General features: G+C 40.1%; 1 protein-coding gene across 2 annotated transcripts in view; it reads right to left on the reverse strand.

Annotated features, from left to right (window-relative positions):
* Positions 1-20,125, reverse strand: part of TBCD (tubulin folding cofactor D) — a 108,564-nt gene that overhangs the window by 8,266 nt on the left and 80,173 nt on the right. For both annotated transcript variants that reach the window (XM_003211411.4, XM_085240256.1), the window contains 9 exons: positions 18,726-18,807; positions 15,734-15,852; positions 15,241-15,332; positions 14,210-14,350; positions 11,585-11,668; positions 10,084-10,242; positions 9,234-9,372; positions 4,236-4,357; positions 3,261-3,338 (listed from right to left, as the gene is read on the reverse strand). In XM_003211411.4, the coding sequence (XP_003211459.3) occupies positions 3,261-3,338; positions 4,236-4,357; positions 9,234-9,372; positions 10,084-10,242; positions 11,585-11,668; positions 14,210-14,350; positions 15,241-15,332; positions 15,734-15,852; positions 18,726-18,807 (1,016 nt within the window). The remainder of the gene's footprint in view (positions 1-3,260; positions 3,339-4,235; positions 4,358-9,233; positions 9,373-10,083; positions 10,243-11,584; positions 11,669-14,209; positions 14,351-15,240; positions 15,333-15,733; positions 15,853-18,725; positions 18,808-20,125) is intronic.

The raw sequence follows: 20,125 nt of genomic DNA on the forward strand, positions 1-20,125 counted from the left end.
TCAGATGACTCCAATAGCTTGGCCTCCTTAAAGGAAATTGAGAAAATTCCTTCTCCTGTGTGGTCACAGTGCCAGCAGAAACAGAGTCTGCATCTGGGGAAAGGCATCAGTGTGTGCACCTTTCCACAGCGTCAGCTGGGCACACGTGGCAATGCAGGAAGGCCTGGGACATCAGCTGGGTGCCAGTGAAACCAGAGGACAGCTGCTGCCCTGCTCCTTTGCACCATGGTTTATTGGGCACTAAGCGTGTAGCTACTTCTGGTACAACTCACAGAAACATGTAATACATAGAAATCATCAGTGTGCAGTCAGTGGGGACATCCTCTCCCTATTCCTCATCCTACCACCAGCAGGGAACTGGTCATTCACAGAATGGCTTGGGCTAGAAGGGACCTCAAGGATCACGAATCTCCAACCCCCTGCTTCAGGCAGGGCCACCAACCTCCACATTTAATAGCAGACCAGGCTGCCCAGGGCCCCATCCAACCTGGCCTTGAACACCTCCAGGGATGGGACATCCACAACCACTCTCCTCATTTTGGCACCATTTGTGAGCACAACGCTGACTACTGCGTGCTGAAAGCAACCCCAAACATTGCAGCCAAGTGCAGGAGAGGAACCTCTGCTGCTGGATGTGCAGGATGAGAGAGAAGTAACAGCCTGAGAAACAGCAGGCAAACGACTCAGCGCAGCATCAAGCTAAGCCAAGCACAGCAACAAAGCTGATGGCCTTCTGATTAACTGAGTGGCACTGAAGCTGGTTCATTTTCAACCACCAGCCAGGCTTACTGTGACTTCTAGTCCCTGCAAGGTCCAGCAGGGCCCTGGCATAGAAAGGAGCCCAGCAGTACAACCACGGATCCCACAGTCACTGTAACCATAGGCACTCACAATGCAGTAAGAGGAGAAACCCCCCGGAGGCCCACCTGCCCTGCTGCACACAGCAGGCTGTCACAACACAGCGAGGTCCATATAGGAGCTATGGCAGAAAAAGGTACAGCTGTGCATTCTGGACTTCATAAACTGTGGTGTGAGGGGGCAGGAAAACCCCTCTGTGAGGCGGGGCTGACACCGTGTGGCACTTTTGCTTCAGCTGTGCACTGAGCTCCCAGTGAGCAGCAAAGGGATCCAGCCAACAGCCACCAATCCTGGTGCAATTCAGCCATGTACAACCTTACCTGCTTTGGGTTGCTAATGTTTAACTATTATTATCATTTTAAATGTCCACTGTACTGCACAACGTCTCAAAATGCACCTGTAAGTACTACTTCTCATCAAGTGGCAGTTAACTATTAAGCAGCTGGTGTAAGCACAGAGCTGGTGCAGGCCAACCTACAGCCTCAATTCCCTTGCACTCCACTCAGCACAACTGGAAAAAAAATGCAGAAAAGGGAAGAAATGGGAGCCAGGATGACATTATATAAAAGTACCCATAGCCAAATGCACAAGTTGGCCTTCCATGCCACAAAGCAGAATGAAATGTCAGGCTCATTTTGCATTGTTTCTGCACTTTCACGGCACGGTTCTTGAGAAAAGTGGGTAATTGGTCCCACTCAAGAATCCAGACCCAGAAGTCACATTTGTTCATGCTCTATGCAAAAAGAAGAAGGTGTCAGCCAGCAGCAAAGGCCTCAGAGCCAGGATGTGCATTTCTTCATCCCGTAACTGCAGCCAAATGGCACACGCCTAAGTAAGAAAATGCAGACACTGTACTCAGTACAATTCTGGGCCCAGCTGAATGGCGAACTACACTGCACAGAGGCTCTTTTAGAGCACAGCAAAGCCCAGCACTGCAGGCTCGCCTGGCTCTCAGTGAAGTGCACACAGTTCGTGATTACCACCTCTGACCACAGGGTAACCTATCACCAAGAAATCATCACGTGCAGGAGCTAAATTCTCTAACTCTTACTATCTCCAGATTTCCTTAGGGGCAGCCTTTTATATGGTAATTATTTCCTGCAATTCATGCCCTCCGTTCCAACATTCATTTCCTTTCCATCAGAATGATCCACTGGGCTGTAATAAATAATTTTTTACTTTTTGTGTTTCACCATCAAACTGGAATCAAATTCATTTGGATCAACTTCAAAACCTCTCCCAACCCCACTAATCCTCCTGCACTCAATTTCAAACCTTTTAACTAAGAATGAGAGCGGCACCACGGGGCTGACTCTGTCTCACTGACACAGCAGTGAGTAGCAATAATCCTACCACACATTTCTGTTTGTGAGCCATGTGGGAGGCAGTCTGTACCTGGGGTTTACACCACAACCCACTGTCCTACCCAGCATAGAACACCAGGACCTGCACGTTTCAGATCATGGATGATTACCAAACCCAACTGCAATGCTCATTCTGTCTCTGAATATTTGATGAATTGTAAACTCTTATTCAAAAAGGTACTGCCAGAATTAAGGCAGATTATCTAAATACAGTCTTGAAAACAAGAGTAGATTCAATTAGAACTTTTTATATGACAAAATAATTTCAAATGTATCTGCTTAAATCAGTCTCAAATCAGCAGATCCAAATCTATGAGGGCAGCATACACGTTGTATTGCTCCGCACATGTATCTGCAGATGTGCCAACATGCTGCTCAGGAGAGTTTGTGGAAAACATTTTAATATTATTGAAATTAAAATCATTCTTTTCTGAAACATCTGCAAAATCACACAATGTCACACTGGAGTACCTTACTCACATTTATCCATTCCTGATCTAAATACTTTCCAGAAGCAGAACACCGCATGGAAAAGCTGGGACACTGTTGTCTTATTTTTCCTACTAGAATCTTGGTTAACTTCTTTGGAGTTACATTAAGAAAAGCAGTAAGGCTTTGGAAGCAATAGGCAGCAGGCATTCTATTTTGCAGCACCACAACAGAATTCTGTCACTGCTAAAGGCTCCCAACACAGTGAAGAACATACTACAAAACACTGCTATTTAGGATGCTGGAAAAGGGCTCTGATGCTGGCCTGAGCCTGCCAGGTGAAAGAAGCAAAGTGAATTTGATCAACTGGTTGTTAAACAATGAACCAATAACCAACTTCTACACTGGTATGAGAGTCAAAGATTTTACTAAGACCCTTTTGAGGCTATCTGGTCCAAAATTTATCACAGCTGCCATTTATGCATTACACCCATATATCTACACAGACTCCCATGCACTCACACCCACAGCAACGTTCAGCAGCAGCATAAGATTTAAGAGCCCCATTGCACAGTGCAAAACAAACAAAGAAGACTTGCAGCAACTTACTTCCCCTGCATGGTAAATATATCAAAACAGCCGTTTGCCAGCATTTGGTCCAGCATTGTCAGGAGGGGCACAGACACCCTGATGAAAGAAAAGAATTTACCAATGTAAATAAACTTCTTGGCATACATATATATGCTATTTTTAATTAGATGCAAAGAAAGAAACTTCCTATCTGCCTACATCTTTAAATTAGAACTCTAATTTGCACAGAGGAGGGTTGCTTGGTAACTTCTGTGTGTTGGCTAAATCATCCTCCTTGGCTGAGAGGGGGACATGCTCCTGCAGCCAAAAGGAAAAAGAGCTAATTAACAAAATGCCTGGTTTAAACTGGCAGGGTCCTGAAAACAGAGTTAAAAGTAGTAGAAAAAATACAGACAAGTTCTAGTATCTAACATTTTCCATCAAACGTATCAGAAGCCACAAAGCCCTCTTATCAAATAAGCCAACACACAATGTGCCAGTTGGAAAAATCTATAGTCACGGATTCTATTTCAGCAGTTGCAAAAAGAACAAAATTACTATAAATACAACCTAAAATTCTGCTGACAGCCATGTTGTTTGTTTTTCTCTTCCTAAGGAATATCTCCTATTATACATGTTTGGTACGTCAGGCTTAGAGAAATAAACTGCCAGCAAGAATCACCTGTAAAGGAGAATCTTCACATCATGATTATACCTCAGGTGTACGTGAAAAGACCACGACCAAAATAAAACACAGACTGCACTGCACAGCACGCAGCAGTGTATAACCCCACTACAGAAAAAACATTATGCTGAAACATTGTGCCTCATATTAAACTACAGCAAATGCAAAACGTTCTACCAACACTTCTTTGTTACAAGCTTTAGAAAGGTATGCTGTACCAAACAAAGATATTAAAGCAGGTTTACGTGCTTCAGGCACAGTGGAAAAAGTTTTTCTCTGCATCCAACTTCAAATGGTTGTGTTCAAATACAGAAACCAAGCAAAGTTACCGGTCGTTCCGCAGGTTGTCCTCAAAGACCTTCAGCAGTGTCTCACAGAAGCCCTCCATGGCGCTGGGATCGTTCTGGATTTTCTTCATGTAGTCAAAAAGGCTCTGTGCAGAGTACCTGAGCTGCAGCAGAAGAAAGCTCAGAACAAGGGCTCAGGGAACGACCTGCTGTGCTGTGCACCTGTGCTGCTCTTCTGACAGCGCATACATTCTGTGCCAACATTTGACAGGAAGATTGTATTTTGCTTTCATCAATCCCTGTTCAAAGTGGGTTTTCTAACCCTTCGTAAGTTTTGCCATTGTAGCAAAAAAGTCCACATTAAAGATCCCTTATTTTCTTTCTTTCAAAATAAAACATCCCTATAGCACTATCAGCATCCTGCTGTACTTTAGATAATGCTAGACTTATGGCTCTGTCAGTTTGAAGCAAGAAGTTTGAGGGGTAACATTTATTGAACAAGCTGATGTGACTGAAAAGTGCAGTGAGCTCTCACAGTGTTCTCCAGCAGGGCACACAAGCCAGAAGTAAACTCAGTTAAAAACTAAAGCCACCTCAGAAATAAGGACACCTGGTTTAAGTTCAGATGGGAATCGGCCAGTTCAGAGCAGCAGCAGGTGGAGGTTTCAGTGCTGTGTTTAAGGTTCAGCTGTGTGACTATTTGCAATTAAACTTCAGGGTCCTCACCTGGAACGTTGCACAGGATGCTACTTCAGCTATTTGTTCTATACAAAAGAAAAGGGCACACCTACATGTGGACCATTTGGAGGCTGTGCGGAACTGAGACACAGCAGGGTAACCAGGAAAACTGCAGAAAGAAGATAAAGCCATACCAAAGTAAAGGTGTGGACAGACCACTACTGCTCAGCAGATTTAAAACCAGGTGGGTTTTTTTTTTTCAAATAGACAGTGCAGACCAATGAAACCTTAACACAATGAGCTAACACTTTATCTACAAGGTACATCCCTATTTCCTCCTCAAATGAATGCTTCTTTTTTAATTCAGACAGCCTTCAAAGAGCACCTGAGCCACCACCCCAAAGCTCACGAGGACTTACAGAGAACATCCCCAGAATTTTTCCTCACTGGCACAACACAGAATTCACACTATGGCAAATGCACACCTTTCCCCGGGGTTGCATGAGGAGTGGGAGGGGAAATCAGCAAGTGAATGGGTTGGAACTCAGACAGCATTGGGCAGGAACTCCAGAGGAGCCCTGACAATAACCTTGTTCTTACAAACACAGCAGAACAGGGTTTGCCAAGGCCCAACTCTGCCATCACTTCAGCCGACAGGAGGTAATGAAGCACAGGGACCTTCATTTGGTGGTAAAACCATGGATTTTAATGTTGGAACCAGGGGAAAAGTATGAGTGAGGCCCTTAAGAAGTGCAGCTACAGCAAGGGGAGAAGCACAGACAGCTCAGGATAAATAAAGCATCTAAATAAACTGTCACAAAAACACTTCCCAATCAGCTTGCTGTAAAACTGAAGTACAATACTTCTGAAAATAGTCCTGAGGCAATGGCTGGGTGGATTTGTTCAAAGGAAATGGGCTCAGACATTTGATTTACAGCTGAACATTGGAACCTCAGCTGCCTGTCAGCTCTACAGATGCCTGATCCCCAGAAGGGCTGTGATTCCTTGCATTCCTATCTTGGCCAGACCTGATAAAGCTCTCTGTGTGGCACATTGAAAAAGGATGATACAGCACTGAAGACGTTCTGGAGACATGCCCTAAAGGTCTTGCACCTAAGCCCAGTCTCCTTAGAGGCCCTGGTATCTCAACAGGCATCCAGTACCATAATTGAAATACACAGCAACTCCAGAACATAAGAAAAGAAAAAAGCATCTGCACAGAGGCCAAAAGTGTGGCTTCAGAGAGAGGGGAGAACAGCAGAACCAGAAAGCATTCAGCCTTCTGCACCTACCTCAGCACAGACAGAAGGCAAGTGAGAAACTACAGGAAGAGCTTCCACAAAAGCAGCGTTTTTATCTACAGATGGCTGCTAAAAGCTTCAGCCTTCAAAGAAGCACTGAAACAGAGAAAGGCCTACAGAGAAAGTGCAAACATTCCTGTAGCACGTGTGGAAGGCACGATGGCAGCTCTCAGTAACACTGGTTTGGGATCATTTCTAACCCTGACAAATGTACAGCACTGCAGTGGTCTGTTTTCCCAGTAACAAAAAAACCACTGCACATCATTCAAGCTTTAGCACAAGCAAAACTGTGTCTCCTTCATTCAACTCAGAACGCTCCTTTTAATTCACCAAGTCTTTGGAGGGCAATAACTAAGGCTGAAGTCAGGGATGTTTTGAGAAAAGTGGGAATATAACAACTCGCACTATTTCTTTCTTTGTAAAAGAAGATGCCAGAAATGACTCTTAGTGTATTTTGCTGGAGAGCTGTCACTTAGGAAAGTGACATCTCAGGCTGTTCATTCAAATGCAACATGCATCAACCCACCATAACCAGGTGGTTTAGAACTGGATGCTGTTCTCACTGTTTCATCTACAAATGTCCCAATATTTTCATTTGTCCCAACTGACATATCTGATCAAAGTCTAATAATGTTTTCTCCAAACTGTACCCCAAACCAGAAACACTCTGCAGTTTGTATGGGGGGGGAGTAGAATCACCAGACAAAATTTTGCATGCCATGTGGTTCAAGAATCATGAAATTACACCCCAACCCCTGAAACTACAGCAGTTGTGACCTACAGAAAGAACACTGCTGCTCAGCTCATATCCTTGTGTCCTGGGAGGATATTTATGCAGCTGTAAGAAACACACATCACTGCAGGCCATATATACAACTATGGAGGATGCTTTTACACAGGAAGTGCACACAGCAGTGCTGCTGAATGCTGAAGGGAACAACACCTTCTGTTTTTCCTCCTCACTTGAAATGCTCAAGTTGGAATGCTTTCAGCAACCACAATGGCTCTGAGACACTCCACTCTGAGACATCTCAGCAAATGTAAAGAACTGCTCTCACTAAATGTACTGCTGGGCAATTTTTAACTACAGAAGAAAGGCCAGTGACCACTGAACTACAGCACAGCCATCTTCCACTAACACCCTGAGGAGACGTAAAGGCAAATCTAAAAGCCTGTGGTCATGCAGCATACGAGAAAGCTGAACTTTCTAACTTTTATATCCATGTGTGCATTTGTGTACACAGTTTTCTTAAGTGAGAGAGGGAAGAAAGAAGTGGTTGCAGAACGCAGTACTGCAGAACACATACCTGAATAATCCTTTCCTTTTACCTAAGGTTTTTAAATTTGCTTCTTTCATATGGATTTAATAGGAACAGCTCTTCAAATTGTCAATTTATGTTTTAAATGAGTCCCTGGATATTCAACAAAGATCACTGCTGGCATTGATGGAATCGTTTCAAACAAGTCATTATAAGAGTCATCGATTCTAATTTATACATCACATTTTAAGTATTGAATGCAAAACACCACACACTGTTTAATCCCAAGTGTAAATAGCATGCACTTCCAGCTTCTCCTGCTCTTCTGTTTGGCTCAAAAAAAAGAATGAGGTCACTTTGTTTCCAGAGCCAAACCCCCTGAGAATATCTGAACCAGAACAAGGCCTCAGTGCTAAGGATGAGCACAGGGTCATAGAAAGTTAACATTTCAAAATTGCAGTTTTGAAAGAAGCACAGGAGGTTCCCCTAAAATACACTGACGGATGGCAGCAGGCAGGGCTGCTACCAGCACCCGAGTGTTGGTACTTCACAAAACTGAGCACAAACTGAACTTAAAGAAAAAAAATAGAATGTTGAATAAGAATTTTCGTCTGACCTTGGTAGCAGTCAGACTGTCTGCTCCCCCACCACTTTCCTCCCCTTTTATGCTTACAAGAATAACTTTGGTTTTGGTGGAGCCTCCAGTAATTAGCTGTTTGACTGCAAGCTGAATTCCATGCACACATCTGCTATTATAAAGATCTGCTAAGAGTTACATTGTCTATCCACTAATTATTCTCACCAGCCAATAAACATATGTTTTCAAACTTTCAAAAATAGCCGTTTCTATCTAATTAGTTGACATTTTAGAAACATCAAAATTGTCAAAATTGCCTTAAGTACATGATGTTGCAGATACCAGATCCTCAGCTCCATGAAACCCCCAGGGATATGGAAATCTTTGGATCACAAATTCAAAACCTATGGCACCAGGCAAACCCCATCACTGGGATGTACTCCAAACAGTCATGGTAAGCCTGAGAAGTGGCAGCCACAGGAGACAACAGAATGATGACCTCCTCCTCCTGTGAGCAGCAGGAGCTGTTCTCTCAACAAAAACTGCATTTCCTGCCACCTCCACTCCTCCAGTGTACTTATTTACAGACTGCACTTTGATTTAGGAACACTCAAACACTGACTGCATGCTGACTGCTGCTTCAGACCACCATCAGCTCCTAGAGGACTTCTGCAATTGAAAGGTTTAACTGACAGACCAAAATATTCTGTTGCTGATCATTATTTCTCTGCAGTGTGTATAGAATCGTGCCCTTACTGCAATATATTGTTCTCATATGCAGTATATGTCCAGCTAAACCAAGTAACAGAAATGCTTCAAGCCAAATACTTCAAAATAATTTTGAAAATAACACAAACTGTAGGAGAAGGACAGAAGGATAAACTGAAGTCTCGAAGATTGTGGCAGCATGACGGAGTACCAAAACCAGTGATAAGGAAGAAGTTTGTGCTCAGAAGAATGAAGTAGAGATTGTGAAGCTCAGAGGTGCAGTTTGACATTGGAATGACAGGCAGTTCTTCGTAATGCACTTCTTGCTACCTCAGTGGCACTTCTCAAGCAATCACATCAAAACAAAAACTGTATTTTCTAAACATGCAGTGAACACATACTGACAACCAATAATTAATATCCTAAATACTTAAAGGATATTTTTAACAAGGGTTAAAAGCAGGCATTAACTAAGTACATCCTCCTACCAAACAGGGAAGCCACTCTACTTTCTTACCGTTGTCTCTGTTAATCCACCAACAGACACCGAGAGACCCAAAAGCACATAGTATTGGTATGCAGGCAAACCTAAGAGCTGGGTGATTCGAGGGAAAGCTTCTGATGCAGCATTCCAGTTTAGAGTTTCTGCCTCTGACCTGAGGAAAGGGAAGAGGAAAAAAATAATTTTGTCTATGTGTACTTCCATCTCCATGCAGTGCTATGATAGTTCCTCATCTTCAAGCAACATCAGTGAAGAAAGTCTCTGAGTTACCTAAAAACCCCAAATCAATCATTGCTATATGAGGAAAATAAACACCAAGACTACAGTCACAGCCAGTAAAGCAAAGCACTGTTCAACTCCATGTCCTGTTTCAGATACAGGATTTGAACCACAGTTTCCTTTTCCAAAGCACTTTTCTCTATGCTAAAAAAGCAACTACTCTTTCTTACAGTGCTTAAGAGACATTTGAATAACGCCCTTTATAACATGCTTCCATTTTTGGTTAGTCCTGAAGTGCTCAAACAGTTGGACTTGATCTCTGAAAGTTCCTCACAACCAAACTATTCCTGCAGACATGACCCTTACCATCCCTAATCTACCATGAAACTGGCCAGTGGGTTCAGAAATTACTGGAGCTGATCCAGAGGAAGACTTCAGCAGCATTTCCATAAACACCTTCTCTCCTTATGAAATCATGGTTTTCACAGACACTTATGCCACAAGTTCTTTTTTGTGGGTCTGTTTTGTATGCTTAGATGTATTCATTGAGCACTTCAATGAAATTCTGACAAACAGCACCAAATATTCCCCAATAAAACAAACATTTTATTTCCACTGATTTAGGAAAGCTTCTTCAATCTACTACCTTGGAAATATCCTCTCCAGTTCTTCTCGATGAGGTATGTGTGGAACTGGAGGACTGTCAAAGTGTAACAGAGTAAGGAACACAGATCCTGCATGAGCTCGAAACTTATCAATTTTTTCAGCTGATTGTTGGGCCAGCCAACACATAATCTGTTTGCAGCTATAAAAAATAAAAAGAGAGAGAGAGAGAACAATTCATCATATATAATGAGTAGAATGTGTATTGAAATCACTGCAACAATATCAAAATCATATCAATATGAAAGAAGTCTGGTTTAATGCTTTGTAATGAATATGCAGATGATTTAAGAAATCAAAATGGTGACAGAATATTTAGAGATCTGTTTACCATGTATCAATCAAAAAATGCCATGACTCTAACGTTACACAGCATTTGATGTTCACATATCACCTTTCATCTGAGAAAATACAATGGTGCTTTATGGACTGAATGAACATTTCAGATGGAAATAGAACAGGAACCTTGGGAAAAGCACATTCTCAAGTAAAAAACTGCAGACATACCAGTAGACGAGGTCTATTCCCAAATTTTCTGTTCCACATGAGGATTCAGCTCTGGTTAGTTATTTAACTGAATCCCAATTAGCCTGCATCCATAATTAAACTCTCTGCTATGAAATTGTGTTCTACAAGGTGCTTTACGCCTTCAAAAGAAAAACTAAGACATCAGAAAGAACTAGAACTCTTTCAGCTACAGCGAGACCTACAACACCAAGTAAATGTGATTCTCTCTCTTTTAATCAAGCTGGAAGGATTCTCTTTTAAGTTTGATGCAATAATTTCTGCATAAGTCCAACAGGAGGAAACCCCTGGACAACGGGCATTGGCTGAGTACTGCCTTCCTAGAATCCACCATTTTCCTTCCACGTGTCTGATTCACCAACTAACAGTCATTCACTTGGTTTTAAATCTAGAAATCATGTAGCTGTTCAGCCAACATGGGCATGCTCTGTCCATAAACCATCATCTATCTTGCTTCACCTCAAGCTGTACTTAAAAATTGCATTCACTATTAGGAACATGAACAAATACTCATGAAATCAAAAACCTGAATCTCAGTGTAAATTTTGTTTTTGATGTATTTCCTTGTTAATAATTCGGTAAAGATGACAGAAATGAAAACAAATTCATTTTCACATTTCACCACATTCCAGTCCAGTGATGCAGTGCTCTGTGTAAGTGGGTGAATTCCCATCCTATTTAAGTGAATAATGCTGGCAATGTGCACAGAGGCTGCAAGTGCAGACCAAATCTCAGAGATCCACTGTATTTGTAAAGTGGGACTGTCACCCTCTTTCTCTCATTGAGGTAAGCCTCTCTGAAACACAGATAAATATTATCAGCATCTAATGGTGTAAAATCCATGCATTTCTATCAAAGGTTCAATAGAGGAGTAAGCACACAATATGTAAACAACACTTCCTTGTGTGGACTGGAATGCAATTATAAGAGATATGACAAAAAGAGAACAAGTAACATACATGTTGGCATTAATTAACTCTGCTTCATTCTGAACCAGCAAAAGTGTCACTTTCATTAAACTTGTCATAGCAGCTTCACGTACCCTGTTGGAACAGAAATATGTTAGAGCAGTTAAAGCAGTACTTACATAAATACAGCAGCAGTTAGGTTAAACAGACACTGGCAAAAATACCAGCAGGTACAAAGCATTCAGAACAATGAGAGCAGTTATCGTACTTTGGGAAGGAGTGCATACGACTGCATAAATCCCCATCCCATAAAGCAAAGCCCACATTTGCACTGAGAGCCATCCTTGCTTCCAGGTAGATCCCCAACCTGACCATCTTGGTTTTCATTCCAGCCAGATATCATCAGGTTATTAAGAAGGCCAACATTGATAGCCATTAGTCATATGTAGCGTGCAAATTGCTTTTAAAACTAAGTCTTTTGTCTTCAAATTCTCTTTTTCTAAAAAGACTAATCAACATTTTTACAAATATTTAAACCACTTCTGAAAGCATCACACTTTCACAAATTTTTAGTACTTCCAACATCAGGAAAAACTGAGACTCAGAATGGCTCAAATCTGTCTCCTATAGTAATTCTGTGAAAAAGATTAGCTTAAATAACATTAACATCTGCTTGGTGTCCACCTTCCTGACCAGAGCCCAGCACATTCATCCTTTCTCAGTAATAAGTAAATACATAGAGAGAAATTTACAAAAGGGTACACCTGTGTACTGCAAAATTTCCAAAACAAACTGAAAAAAATAGTTGCCTATGTAGTCTAAAAGTGAGTGAAACACTTGTCATAATGGTAAAAAAAAAAAAAAAAAGAAGAAGAAAGAAAAATAAATGACATCATTTTTTCCTAAGTAGTTTAATACAAGTTTGGCAATCTTTCATCAAAGGATGTTTTTCTCCCCTTTTCATACAGTATCTGACTTTTAGATACTCATGTCTAACACCTGTAGTCACACTGGACAAGTCCTAGCAAACTATCTGTCAAAATAAACGTGAAGTTTGCATATGGAAAGTACAGTTGGTTATACTTTCCCACGATTCCATTAAAGAAAGACAAAAATTACACACCAAAGGAAAGGTCTCTGCAGAGAATGGCAATTCTCTCCTTATCTTTCCATCTTAGTCAGCAATTTAAAAGAAACAGAATGAAAAAACATATCTAAGAGGCCACAAAAGTATTCAGCAGGCTATAGTTTGCTATGAGAAAAGCCTTCCCTTCCCCCTTCAATTTACATGTTGATTTTGGCCAATGTTGTGAAAGAAGGTTTAAAAAAAATGTGGGGCTCAAAGCACATTTGAATTTTAACGGCAATTTGATTTCCTTAGGACTTCTATGAAAATTTCCACTTTGCAGAATTTTGTTTTGTGTTTAAATTAAGACGGACAAAAAGATCATCTATAGGGGAACTTGTGAGCTGCTACAAGCGGAAGCTCACTTGAGTAACTAATTATACTTCACCAGTTTCTCCCTTATCAGCTTCAGCACCTCACCCAATTTTGAAAGCAGAAAGCTCAGTCTCTCTTCCTTTCTCTGACTCATCACCCTACAAGCTTGCTCTTACATTTTCTTCAAGCTACTCTTGTGTCACTCAAGTGCTATTACATACCCTAAGCTGCAGATCCACTCACCTCCTTGCTGTCTGACAGCTGACAAAGAAGAAGGAATGCCAAGATGCTTCCTCCCTTGTGCGTACTGGAATGACCTGTTCTTGATCCTTACTACTTTGCATTCTTGTTTCCTCTTCTAAGTTTGAGATGTCAGATGCACCTACATTTCTCTGACTTGCTGTCCTGTGTTGTTTCCCTTCTTCCCTTGATTTCTTTGGAATTTTCATTCACACCATGTGTTCCATTCCCCACAAAACCTTGCTGCCATATGACAATCAGTATTAAAGGCTGAGGCTCATGGCATCATTGCATAAAAAAATATAACTACAAACACACAAACATTAACTTAGGCTGATAGGAGTAACTTAGATTATTTTCCCTCTACCCTTTTTCAACACATTTGTAAATACTGTAGTGAAAAACTTAGAGGTTGCTCCAGGACTGGTCTGTTTTGTCGACAGCAGGGAGAAAGGAGCAAGTCACCGAGACTGTTCTGGTCACAGAAAGAAGTGTGATGAGGAAGAAGGCACCCAACCATACCTACCTGCAAGGCACACTAACTTCACGGCCACTGCAAGCTTCCTAAGGCAGTAATTACAACACGGTTTGCAACCATTGAACATTTGTCACTCACAAATTAAGCAACTGCTCCCTCTCCTGGCAAAAAACAACAACGCACGAGCATAAAAGGAGCTCAATAACTAGGAGTCAACGTACTACTTCAGAGAAACTAGGAAAGACAACTTACACCATTGTACTTTTAACAGTTAAATACGTTCCTAATATTCAATATCAGAACAAGTCTGAACTCCAGTTTCACATCTTCTTGGTGTGAAGGGACGAACAGCTTGAACAGCTTTCCCTTTCCACATTTATTCCACCAGCACGTTTCCAAACTCAAATCACAACAAGGTTGGATTAATCTACTTATTTCTAATAGTTTTCAAAATATTTCTTTAATTGGACATAAAACATGACGCTAAGCTGAAGTCTCCCATTCTGAGGCATCTTACCATCCTCCAACATCTCCTCGGCTGTCTGTCGTGTAGTCAGTCACACAATTGAGCAACGTAGCATAAATCTGAGCAACATTATCTTTGCAGATAAACTCTTCCTGGGATCCTTCGCCTTTAACACCTACAGTCTGGCAAATCCTTTAAAAAGAGAAAACAGAGGGGAAAAAAATACATTAGCAAGGGGAAACATTAAGATCATAGCTTTGTTCTGTTGCTTAATAAAATTCACTAGATGTAAGAGTATTCTAAGCCCCATAATAATTCCAACAAATAAACATACAGCATGCAGAATGGTCCTGAGACTATTGTAGATTTGAGGATTTCTTATCAGTGTTCAGGTTTAAAAAATACCATCTGATCCAAAATCTCAACAGAGAAGCAGAATGCTTTCATGTCTGAAATGCTACAAAAAGAAGTCTCCTTACTTAACTGGCACTTTCTGCACTCTTACTACAATGAAGCAAGCAAGTAGAGCAAAGCACCTAATAATAGGTGCACTGAATTTGGTATTATATTTCTTTCTACTGAAGATAAGTGTAATGTGAGAACAAGATTTTTCTGCATTGTAACAGTTTAAGAGTATACATACTCTCATACTATTAACATTAAATATGCTGTGGCATGTAAACACTGAAAATATTCCTTAAGATAAAAAGTTTCTTCAAACAAATTTTTTTTTTTTTTTTAATTAAGTGGAAAAATCTATGCTGTTCATTTTCACTGAAGCTCAAACTGCAGCCCATGAAAAAGGTGAGCTTTGAAATATATTCTAGCTACTTTTTTCATTGATTTAAAAACAAAACATGAGAGCTGTATGCCATCCTCAGATGTGAGATAATCCTCTGAATCAAGGGTGCATGGGATAATGGAGATGTACACAGTTCCACATTAGAAATGATTAATTTTTTTCATAGTGTAAGTCATTTCAAGATCTATGCAGTGAGCTTGTATTAAAAAGTGGAGTGAACAATAGAAACCTTCTATAGAAAGAATTAAAATTAGATAAAAAATAAAGATGATAAACATACTCTGCAATTGCTATTAGGGCATCTCTTCTGGACTCAGCAAAGCTCACGTCTCTGGGGGTAATTAAGGTAACTTTTCTCAGACCTTCCAAAACCTGAAAGAAAAAGAAAAAAAAGATAAATTTGAAGTCAGCATGATATTCGTAAGTGACCTACATTTAGAGACAGTAGGAAAATTAGGTGAATTACATACAGGAGAACCAAGCAGTCAATAGCTTTAGGTTTCTCGCCATGACCTGTCAATATGCCCATGTGTTCCCTTTGGACAAGTGTTACACCCCAAAGGGTAACTCAGCCTGCTTTTTCCATTAACACTACCAAGGCGGGACTAAACTTAATTACCAGAATCTATGGCAAGCTAAATTCATGATTTTCTGGTGTTACTGTACATTGCAATCCCAAACCGTTTCACAAAGACCTTTAATTATGATCATTATTATTTATTTCATTACGATCATAGGTTTCATTCACAATACCCCGTGCCTTCTCGTCTCACCTGCTGAAGCCTGCCCTTTAGCAGAAACCTTGGAAGGGCTCCAAGGGCGAGTGAAAAGCCACAGCGGATCATCTGCTCTGTGCTTTGTAGCTCTGAGATGTACTGTGTCACCAGCTCATCTAAAGAAGACAAAAGCAATTGCAAAGCAACTTTTACATCATAATCATTACGTATTTGGCTAACTAAAAAAATAAGAGGAAAACTACCCTCCAAATATATCGCCTAGAAAGTTTTATTATTCATTATCTAAAATACAGAGTATTTTACATTTCCTATGGAAAAAAAAAATAGGAATAGTAATAAAAAAAATTCTAAGACCACAGAATGGTTTGGGCTGGAAGGGACCTTAAAGAGCCCCCAAGTCCCAACTCTTGCCATGGGTTGGCTGCCCCAGGTGGCCTTGGGCACGTCCAGGGATGGGGCACCCAGCACCCACACTTCTCTGGGCAGCACAGCCACGGCCTCACTATCTCTAGGTAAAGAATTTCTTCCTCACATCTGACCTAAATCTCCCATGTTAGTTTAAAACCATGTCCTGTCACAATCAAACCAAAAAGTTGTTCTCCCTCCTGATTACAGTCTCCCTTTAAATACTGAAAGGCCACCACGAGGTCTCTCAAGAGCCTTCTCTTTTCCACACCGAAGAGGCTCAGCTCCCTCAGCCCTTGCTCACGGAGATGCTCCAGTCCTCTGAGCATCTTCGTGGTCCTTTCCTGGCCCTGCTCCAACAGCTCTGCATCCTTCACGTGCTGGGGCCAGGCCACTGCAGGTGGTGGCTCAGGAGGGCAGAGCAGAGGGGCACGACCACATCCCTTGCCTGGCTGGCCACCCCTCTTATGATGATATTCACAGTTGCATGGATGTTTACTTTCTAAATATAAAGTCAGAATTTTAGGCACACTGACTCCAGTCATTCAGAAGATGGACAGAATTCTCAAATTAAAAGATGAAGCATTTTTTAAAAATCTGCAGAGTAAGTCCAAGCACGATTTTCAGTGTAAAGACAGAGGAGCAATCTCTCATTTTTATTGTCATCATTTTCCATCATCAGACAAACACTCTGTGTGAGGAAATTTCTGTCTCGGATGAATCCATCAAGGCCTCTTATGAAACTGTTCTCTTCAAAAAGTCTTAACTGGACTGGGGCGATTCAAACACACACAGGTCATACCTAAGCAATGAGATTTTGTCATTTTTTATGCAGAAACAAACTAACAGAAAACTTGGATCTTTTAAAAGTGAAAGCTTAAAAAGAAGCAGCCTCCTAGAACAGTGGGTGCTGTGCTCAGGTCTTTGAATTGCTGTACGACCATACAAGAAAGGGCTCTGCAAACAGTAGTGCAGAGGCATGGAACAAGAATAAACTGAACTGTGTTAGGAAAGGGCAGCTCAACCATGAAGTAAAGTGACATGAAGAAGAACACAAGCAAGAATCAAAAAGTCAGTAATTTCTACTGTCAGAGACTTAATAGACAATACTTCCTTTGTACAATTTCTCAGCTCTAAACTCAACTCCTCTGTGAAATGCAGAGGAAAATAAGGTAACTCAAAAAAAAAACTAGGAACAAACAAGAGAGCTGCAATAAACACAACTCCAACTAAAAAAGGAGAAAGGCAGTCTCCCTCACCTTACCAAACATATACTTTTTAATCTTGAAGAGGAAAAATTCAAAGATTCCATGAAAATTACATAATTGTGCCATTGCTTATTGCCATCTAAGATTGAAATGATTGAGCAATATTTGCTAGAGGAAGAAAGATCAGTTACCATAGGAAACCGCACTTTAATCATACCTCATGACTTCTTTTTCTTTAAATCCCTGCACAATTCAGCAGGCCTCAACTAGTTCCTCACATCAGGAAATTAGTTCTCTGCTAGAGGTTAGCAATACTTTCACATGAACCCTTCTACTATTCAAAATCTTCCAAACAATTGGTAGGTAAGACTTAAGGACATAGGAAGAAGATGCAGTGCTTGCTTAGAGAGCAAGATGATCTTAGACAGTAAGACTACCACAACCTTCCTTTCAATTGATATAACTTGAAGACTAAAATTTTAGCAATATGACAAATTTAAGACATGATGAAAAATGAACAACTTGTCTAAAAACTTTTTACTTCAATTACATCTCAAGACTACCATGGCTTGTGTGACCCCTTCAGGCCCATGCTATTTGAAAAGCTCATCCAGAATCCAGTAAAAAATGAAGATTTATAGGTATGTCACAGTACAACAGATATAAAACAAGTGCAGCCACCTATGGAATGATCTTCCAGTATATCTCTCTCCTCTTGATTTTGAAACATAGCTGACTTCTCTGCTCAACTTTTTCAGAAGCTTGACACTCCAACCTTACTGTTGTCTTTGACTCAGTGTTGGGTTGGTTGGTTGGTTGTTTTTTTAAATCTGCCTCAGTATCACACTGCATCTATTTATTCTGTGAAAACAAACAAGCCATTTGGGCATGCAGCACCAGCCTGCACGAAGAACAGGGCCACTTTTTATTATTTTATTTATTTTTACAAAAATATAGAGATTAAGTGATATATAAAAGATTTAAAAATCAAGTTATGGCTGATATATAAAAAGCAGTCTAACTTCTTTAGGGCAGAGAATGCATGTCACAGTGTGTGGCAGGTATCTATGTCATTCTTGGAACTACCACAATAAAAACACCAGTGATGTCTTTTGTTACCTGATTTAGAAATGATACATGAGTTTGCAATTGCAAAAAAAAAACAAAAAACAAAACAAAAAAAAAAAAAAAAAAACAACAAAACATTGCTTTGTAAACTATACATAACTGCAAAGTAATCTTTAAGAATACAAGAACATAAATTCTGTTATTCTTAAATTACCTACTGTATATAATCTATTAAAATTAGTATAAAATCAGTGATGCTCCCCACCCCCAATGTACTCAATTCCTCCAAAGTGTACATAAGGTACAGCCCAGTATCCTCTACCTCTTCTGTAAATACAAATCCTTACCCTGCAAAGCTGGATCAGCTTCTCCATTTTCATTGATGTAATATTCATTACACAAAGCACTCAGTGCAGACACCGCAGACTCCTGAAACAAAGGGAAAATTGTGAACTTCATATCATGAAATATGATCTTAGTAAATATAACTGCACTTCAAGTTCAGAGGTTGAAGAGAAAGACAATTTTATGTTTGGTTGTTTTTTTGTTGTTGTTGTTATTTAATGACTACCTACAGCTACTGCAGTTTATTTTTTAATTCTTCCCTACTCTGGTTTAAGATCAGCTGAAAAGGAAACCTATGGAAGAACAAAGCAGATTCTTCTCTTATTCTTTCAAAAGTACCAGTAAGCTAAATTAATATGTAACACATTAACAGCAACATGCCTGCTGCATTTCCAGCTCTCCTGTTGTATCTGAAGGATGACACAATATTACCAAATCCCTAAATTATTTTTTATCTGCAATACATAGATTCCAGACTGACAAGAAATGTTTCCTTTCCTACAGAAAGGAAACACAGCACAAAAACATGGATTACTCAATTGCTGCAGATCCCTCACTTTCTAAAGAGAACAGTTTTGTTTTTTAATGGTATCACATTCTAACACAAGAGTGTATTTTGGCAGAAAAGGAGATAACTTTTCAGTGTTCCATGGATATTATTTCTCCCTAAAATACACGTAGAAATCAAGTGAGAATTGTCATTTACTAAACACAGTTCAATGTTAATTAATGTTAAAACAAACAAGTCAAAATTCTCTACAGCCTATAATTAATTCTCTAGCTAGGTTTAGAAGTTCCAGTAAAGATGTACAAACTCCTTGAATAAACTGCAAATACCAAAGGAATATTCCAAGAATTTAATTTCATCTTTCATCAGTGATTTGGATACATTTCAGTCTGCTCTGTTGTCTGAGGAAACGTTTAAAATATAAGCCACCAACTACTCCCAATGGCTTTTTATCTTATTGTAAGAAATGAACAAAATGAATATAGTATTTTCTATTCAAATGGTGTCTGCGACAGCTATAATCTCTAGCAGGGCAGACAAAAATTATCTTTTTAATTTGGTAGAATCTCATTTAAGAGTACAAGATCAAACTTCCGTGGTATTACTCAGGAAAATTAAAGTAAATAGCTGGAGACATGAAGGCCATGTACATAAAATAGCACAAAGAAAATGAAAATAGCACTCATCAATGGATTTAATATTCAGAATAAGTGTAGTTGGAGAGCACAGAAAAGGATTTCACTACAGACTAATGGAAAATTTAAGTACTGTGTCCCAAATAACTCCCGTTGCTTCAGACCAATTTTCTCCCTGTTAACAAACCCCCCCTGAGTACATCAGACCCGGGGATACTGTCCACAGACACTTTTCTAAATAAATTTATCTGAAACCATT

This window comes from Meleagris gallopavo, chromosome 20 (assembly GCF_905368555.1).
Source record: "Meleagris gallopavo chromosome 20, MGAL_WU_HG_1.1, whole genome shotgun sequence".
Lineage (NCBI taxonomy): Eukaryota > Metazoa > Chordata > Aves > Galliformes > Phasianidae > Meleagris > Meleagris gallopavo.